General features: G+C 31.9%; 1 protein-coding gene across 1 annotated transcript; it reads right to left on the bottom strand.

Moving 5' to 3' along the window:
- Nucleotides 1–3549: 3549 nt before the first annotated feature.
- On the bottom strand, nucleotides 3550–5123 carry LOC129890426 (protein TIFY 5A-like). Its single transcript, XM_055965984.1, has 3 exons — nucleotides 4918–5123; nucleotides 4722–4812; nucleotides 3550–3940 (listed from the first exon to the last, which is right to left on the bottom strand). Exons 1-3 carry the CDS (start codon nucleotides 4977–4979, stop codon nucleotides 3752–3754), a joined length of 342 nt encoding a protein of 113 aa, XP_055821959.1. The 5' UTR covers nucleotides 4980–5123; the 3' UTR covers nucleotides 3550–3751.
- Between the last annotated feature and the right edge of the window lie 2414 nt (nucleotides 5124–7537).

Below are 7537 nucleotides of genomic sequence, written 5' to 3'. Positions count from 1 at the left end.
CCATAAATTATTTGACTCAAGTAAGTAAGAAGAAGCTTGAACTTTATTATCATCAACAACCATTACATTTAGTTTGAAAAGACCCTTAGTGAGGTAGCCTTTTCGTAAATACATTTCATTCTTACTGACAACTACTTTGTTTGAAACTAGAACACACTTGAATCCAGTTTTGATAAAAAGACCGGCAGAAACTAAGTTCTTTCTCATTTCTAGAACATGATAATTTTTGTTTAGCATCACCCCCTTGCCAGATGTCTTTTTCAGAAATACTCTACCATATCCTTCAACCTTAGCCATTGCAGAATTTTCCATATAGATAGTCACATCAGGTGTAGTAGGGGAATAAGTAGCGAAGGCTTCTCGGACAGCACAAACATGCAACGTAGCTCTTGAATTAAGCCACCATTCTTTGAGATTTTCTACCAGTTTGCATTCTGATAGCATTGCACACAGATCATCCATGCCTTCTTTATTCTCCACCATATTAGCTTGTCCCTTTTCCTTGTCTTTTTTTGGGAGACAATAATCTAGGGCTTTGTGGTCAGCTTTTCCACAATTATAACAATTGCCCTTAATTTTTTTCTTGTTCTGCTCCTTATTCTTTCCAAAAGGTTTCTTCCTTTTCTTATTCTTTGGAGCAGCATCTTCAACGATGTTCGCTCCCATAATTATTGAATTTCCACATGATTTTTTCCCGGCTATTTTGTTATCTTCCTCATTCTTGAAATGAATCACAAGATCTTCTAACTTCATTTCCTTGCGCTTGTGCTTTAGATAATTTTTGAAATTTCTCCACGAAGGAGATAACTTTTCTATCATTGCAGCCACTTGAAATATTTCATTAACTACCATACCTTCAGCAATAAGGTCATGAAAAATAAGTTGTAGTTTCTGAACTTGGGTTCCAACGGTTCTGCTATCTATTATTTTATAGTCTAGAAACTTAGCAACCACAAATATTTTCAAGCATGCATCTTCAGTCTTATATTTCTTCTCAAGTGCATCCCACAATTCTATAGAAGTTGTCATAGCACTGTAGACATTATACAAATCATCATTCAAAGCACTTAGGATGTAGCCCTTGCATATAAAATCCGCCTCTGTCCATGCCTCAAAAATCATAAATTTTTCATTGGCCGACATATCAGAAACAGGCACAGGAAGGTCTTCGTTGGTGAATTTCTGCATACCAAGAGTGGTAAGCCAAAAGAACACCCTTTGCTTCCATCCTTTGAAGTTGGCTCCAGAAAATTTTTCTGATTTTTCCGTCGGTGGTACAGCAGTGTAGCTTGTTGCAACAACAATCGCAGAAGTAGAAGCAGTTTCACTTGCCATTTCTTTTCTCTGTCAAAATAGACAAACTGTCTTAATACTTCAGAATATCAAACTTTTTACAACAACAACGATGAAGTTTTTATATTCTTCAAATTGTTGTACAAGTATGAACTTTAATATTCCAACGAAGCTTTTATACTCTTCAAGTCAGAATATTCATTTCATACGGAGTAGAAAACCACACAGTTTTAGTCTCCAAAACAGAATACAGTTTAATATAAACGAAAACAAAATAATAATATCCTTAAGATTGTTAGTAATTTATATTGTAAAATGTTGAAACAGTAACAATAATTTTTGAAAATAAAAGACAGAAACTGGACAGAAACTGAAAATAAGAACAGTATCTGAAAAATTATGTAAGAATAAAAATTGAGCCCACTGAATGCACAGTGTTTCTTTAAAAAATTATCCCCCTCAATGTACCCGAGGTTTTTGGAATCATTCCTCCGATGATAGAATGATTTACTCACCAAAAATAGCGGTCGACAAATTAAGGTGACTGCGAACCACTCAAAGGCAATATATCACACGAGTTTTTTTAAGAAGTGCAGAAAAGAAGAAGAAGATGATTTTCAGAAATTTTTCGTAAGGAACAATTTTGAGGATCAACAAAAATATATAGCCTGTTTGCAACATTTCAGAAAAGGTTGCAACCTTTCGGAAAATTCTGCCTATTGGGAAAAGGTTTGCAACTTTTCAGAAAAGGTTGCAACCTTTCGGAAGAAAATGTTTTAAAATAATCCGGGAAAGAAAGAAATGGGTCAGGTCACGGGTCAGAATTTTTAATTAATTAATAATTAATTATAATTAAAGGAAATTTGATCCAAAAAAGCCAAAAGCAGAAGCTGAAGCCGAGCCGAGCGACGACGATGGCACGATGGAAGACCCTTTTCTTGACCCTTTATCAACATGAAGGAGTACTTCTATTTTTAAGTATGAGACATTTTCTTTCCACCACCTATGTGACACAAATGTTTATTTCATAAAGCAAGAGGGAACAACTCATTTTTTTCCTCCACTTCTTTTTCCCTCCATTTTCCATTTAACCTATCAGTTAAACCCAACAATACAATCAACATTCTCAGAGTAATGCTTGAGAAAGCATAAGTATGTTGTGAGGTTGTAACTTGTTCAACCACAATTCTTCCTATACATCGTTCATCACCATTCCCAATCTACATGGACCTTTCATGATGAAGAGTTGTAGTTGAACAAGTGACAACCTCACAACTTCTGCATGACACCTAATTATTTCGATCCCAACAACACATTACGAAAAGTAACTAGTAATCAAATCAACAAGTTGTTTGAATTAAGGCTTTATTAACTGTGGAAAAGAAATACGTAAATTCATGGCTTGAGCGGGAATTTATTTGGTGCTGGTATTTCGTTCAATTTACTTCAAGTGAAGCTTGCTGCTGGTGCTTTCCCAAAAGAGATAGAGAATATGTCTGAATGAGGCTGATATTAGTAAAGATTATTTTCGGGCAGTTCCAATTCGATTTAGAGATATGTCCATTAGACATTAAATTAGTATCTCTGGCTCCCACTGGTTTAAAATCATAATTTGGATTTTACCATCCATTTGATTGAACCTTCAGGTTCTTGTTAAGAGCAACAACTTTTTTAAATCATAGTCTTGCTACGTAGCACATCATTTGAATCACTTTTTGGTTTAAAACGAAGTACAAAATAAAGAGATTTAAGAGATAATTAAGAAATTGAGGGAGTTAGATAGAGAAGAAAGAAAAAACAATTCCACAATTGAAGTAAATTAAAGATCAATAAATATAGATTTGTAACTTTATAACTTTGTATCGAGAGGCGCTGCATTCACGGGGCACCAAATTCAAACTTTCTAAGTAATAAGGTTGAACAAATTTCAAGTGTTGGAGTACCATAACCTTGGCGTTAAGATTAAAGTTTCGTAAAGATTAAAATTGACAACTTTAAAATGTGTGACAAAAGTTTTGAGCTACTCTACTTATAGAGGATCTTTGTAGTGCTAATGAAGGTCAAATGTGCCACTTCGTTGCATTGATAAAGGCACATAGAGCAAGTGTGACTCGTAGCTAGCATGAAATAAAAACATGCTACCAAGCATGACCATGGCGGTGGTGCGTAAGCACCACCAAACCGCTAAGAAGGGTGAAGTTCCGATCACCACAGTCCACATAGAGATGTTGTTCTAACCTAAAGAGATTGAAAAAAAATGAGAAAATTTAATTTTGTATTGCCAAATCTGTAAAATAAGTGATACACAAGTGTTGTGCGTGATTACAAAAATCCACCTATCCAGTTTTTTTATTTCTAGCTCTCACGTAAAATAAAAAAAAAATGTATTTGTAACACCAAAATATAAAACATATGTACATGTGGAACTAAATGTAGCCGAATTCCATCAGTATAGCAGCTACTGATGATATGGCGAAGCTGTTTGAATTCTATTTTTTCTTTTTTGTAGAAATCTTTGTAGAGATTTCTTCATGAATAGATCAGTTTCAGGTTGTAATAATGGTGATGACGGCTCAGAGATTGGTGATGACGTCTGGTTTGTTTTCTCCTTCATTTCTTTACTTGCAAGATATATTATAGCTTTAGCCTGCATTTAGGAGATGAAATAAATTAGGATTATTGACAAGATAACCAATTGGAACTACATCACATACATTAGGATTATTAACTTTAGCTTGCATTAAATGTTCATTATATTAGTATCAGTTTCAAAATCTTTCTTTTTTTTCTTAAATTTTGGATGGATCTAATACTATCACAAAGAGATTCTGACCAACTGAATATAAAGTTTGTCATTTTTTTTGTAACCAACAAAAAGTGAGTCACATAAATTGGGATAGAGGAAGTATTATTTATGGTCAGAATCTCGTTGTGATTAAAACAGTACCTTGTACATTTTGAAAATATTATAGTCGGCTTCCTCTTTGGACCAGAATGAAAAGCATAGGGAATTCTCTATTGAGCCCGATGGTAATATGATTTTATGAGAAATGATAAAGAAATTTCAGTTCATTATATTTATTTTCTATTATTAGATTAAATCACCTTCAATGAAAATACCAAGAAGTTGCATGATCACTAGTACTACTGGTACCAAATGATGTTCATTTTATTTAGCACCTAACTTGGCACTACATTTATGATTAAAAAAACACTTTTAAAATTTGTGATTTAAAATAATTCTTAAATATCTGCGTGGCTATAAATTATTTTATTAAAAATAAAAGGAAAGTTTATTAAAGTTAAATTATTTTTAATTATAGTAAGGTAACTTTAGTGAATATCAAATAAATGAAATGGAGGGAGAACTAGCCATTCACTTCAGATCTGCACAAACAATAAAAGAGAAAAACTAGAAATACACATACCTGAAGCTCAGTAATATCAGAAACCACAAATTTTCCATTGTAAAATATTGTTAGCTGCTGTGATTGCTTATTCTTTAATTCTTGATCCTCCCTAATAGTAAATAAAAACAAATATATAATCAATACCTTATGATTGTCATTTACAAGGACTAATCACTAATCAGTAATCACTAGGGATATGTGAATGAAAACTTACATTGAAAAGTTGTTAGGAGAAGGAGGCATAAGACTGAGTTCCAAATTACAATTTCTTCTCATGATTTTATTCAATTAGCTTCAGCTAAGGACACAAAATCTGCGATTGAATGAAAATTTTTACCTCAGAACGATATCTTTTGTCTAAGAAAAATAACTTTTTTGGATGAAGTTATGATAGTAGAGAGAATAATTTATTGGAGAAGAATGGGGAGTTAATTTGAATGAATATATACAAGATAGTTTACTTGGAAAGTGGGTATTAGAAAAAGTAAAAGACACGTTTTTTAATTAGTTGGTGATAAAAGGGAGGATATGTTAGTTGATAAAATAGAACAGGAAAACGCACATTCTTGACAACGATATGTGCATTGTACAGACGCCATACACACAAAAACAACTAAAACACGTGCTAATACACACCACAACTTTTTCGTCAGTGATGGACCACATCAGTCGACCTTATTATTTGAGTTAAATGTAAAAAAATTGGGCCGGTTGGATCTATTTTTGGTTTTGGACCGGTAAGCACCGGCCCGGTAAGGGACCGGCACCGATCTACAGTTCTCAATTTTTTATTTTATTTTATTTTTTAAAAAATTAATTTTGGAACACATTTTTAAAAAGAGCCGTTGGGCCCAACGGCCAAATCTGAAATTTGCTCATTTTTTTAAAAAAAATTTATTAATCAAATTTTTATTTTATAATACCTACAACATTTAATGTTAGATGCATTATCAAAAAAAATACATAAAACTTTGTTATTTCTAACAATACCGTTGCTATTAATTTTTTGAAAACTGAGCTTTCCCCCCATTTAAATGATATTTTTCATATTAGATGTGCTTGTCATATATATAATTTAATTGTTAAAGATGAACTTTATTTTTTTGAGCTAGCAATTGAAAAAATTAGGCAAGTAGTTGGTTTTATTCAAGGAAATAATAAAAAAGCTAGACTTAAAGAATTTAAAAGAAAATGCGAGAAAAATAATCTTAGACCTAGATTAATGCCCAAAGAAATTGAGACTAGGTGGAATTCGACTTATGATTTTTTAAAGACTTGTAACATTTATAAAACCCCTATAACTACAACTTTTAATCAATATGCATATAAATTTCCTGAAGTCGTGTTGGAAGAATCTGATTGGACTAAAATTAATGATGCTATTGTGTTTTTAGAAAAAAATTATTTGGCTACTCTTGAATTTTTCGGTGCTTATTATCCTACTGTTTTTAATATTTAACTTATTTAGCCGAAATTTCCGTATTGCTTATAGAATATAAAGAGAAAGTTGATTACAGAGATGTTGTTGCTGAAATGATAGAAAATTTTAAGAATATTTTTTTTCTATTCCTCCTATTTATTTAATTGGTGATATGTTAAATCTGTATATGAAATTTAATATTATGTCTGAATGTGTTCGCCTTATATATACTTTTATAGAAATTGAAAAATATGAAGATCCTACTATGTTTAAGGCGATGAGTGATACAAGTGATCATATTTAAATATTATATAGATTTACTTGATAATGTTATCCCTAGTCATACTCTTCCTTTATCTCGTCCTTCTAACGAGCCATCATCTTCTAAAAGACAGGCACGTGGTATGCCTGCCCATGATTTTTATAATTTATCTATTTGAAATAGAATACAACTTACATCAATACGGAGCATAAATCGAGATGAGCTCAATTATTATTTGAGACAGGCTCTAGAGACCTATGAGGAAAACAGTGTCACTACACTGAAATGGTGGAAGAACAATAAAAAACAGCATCCAATACTATCAACCATGGCTAATAATGTGCTAAATATTCCAATGTCAACTGTTGCATCAGAGAGTGCATTTAGTCAAGGAAGACAGCAGATCAGAGACAATCGACACTCTTTGGGGAGTAGTGCCATGAATGTTTTAGTTTGCCTCAGAGATTGGATTAGATCAGAGTGTAGAAATAAATGAAGAGTAGAAGATACGGAAGAAGACGAAGAATTTGAAGAAATAATGTCAATTGGAGATCCTTCGACACAAGCTAGTCCAAATTAAAGATTTGTTGATTTTGAAAATTATGAGCCAATTCCTGTTAATGTTAATATAGATGAATTGGAGACAACGATTCGAAATATGTAGAAGTTGCAATTTATTATATACAACTAATTGTAAGTTTGTAACTTCTATGTTTTGAATTTTATCAATATATTAATAAAGTCAAAGTCTTTGCATTTCTTAATTTTTTCCCTACAAATTTTGTATGATTCAATTAAATAATTATTTTTACTTTACATAATCATCTAAGAAAAATTAAATTTGTAGTTAATATAAGATTTCAATACTTGAAAAAATATTATTATAATACATAGTATATTATAAGTATATTTGTTATACATTGTAAGTATATATAATATATAATGTAAGTAATAGATAGTTTATTGTGACTATATTAGATATACATTGTAAGTATATATAATATATAATTTAAGTAATAGATTGTATATTATGGGCCTCTGGCAGAAATGCAAGGTAAGGCTGCGTACAATAGACCCTTGTGGTCAGGCCCTTCCCCGGACCCTGCGCATAGCGGGAGCCTTAGTGCACCGGGCTGCCTTTTTTTTTTTTAC

Source organism: Solanum dulcamara, chromosome 5 (genome assembly GCF_947179165.1).
Source record: "Solanum dulcamara chromosome 5, daSolDulc1.2, whole genome shotgun sequence".
Classification (NCBI taxonomy): domain Eukaryota; kingdom Viridiplantae; phylum Streptophyta; class Magnoliopsida; order Solanales; family Solanaceae; genus Solanum; species Solanum dulcamara.
Note: the sequence above shows the minus strand (reverse complement) of the source record. Positions and strands in the feature narration are given on the sequence as shown.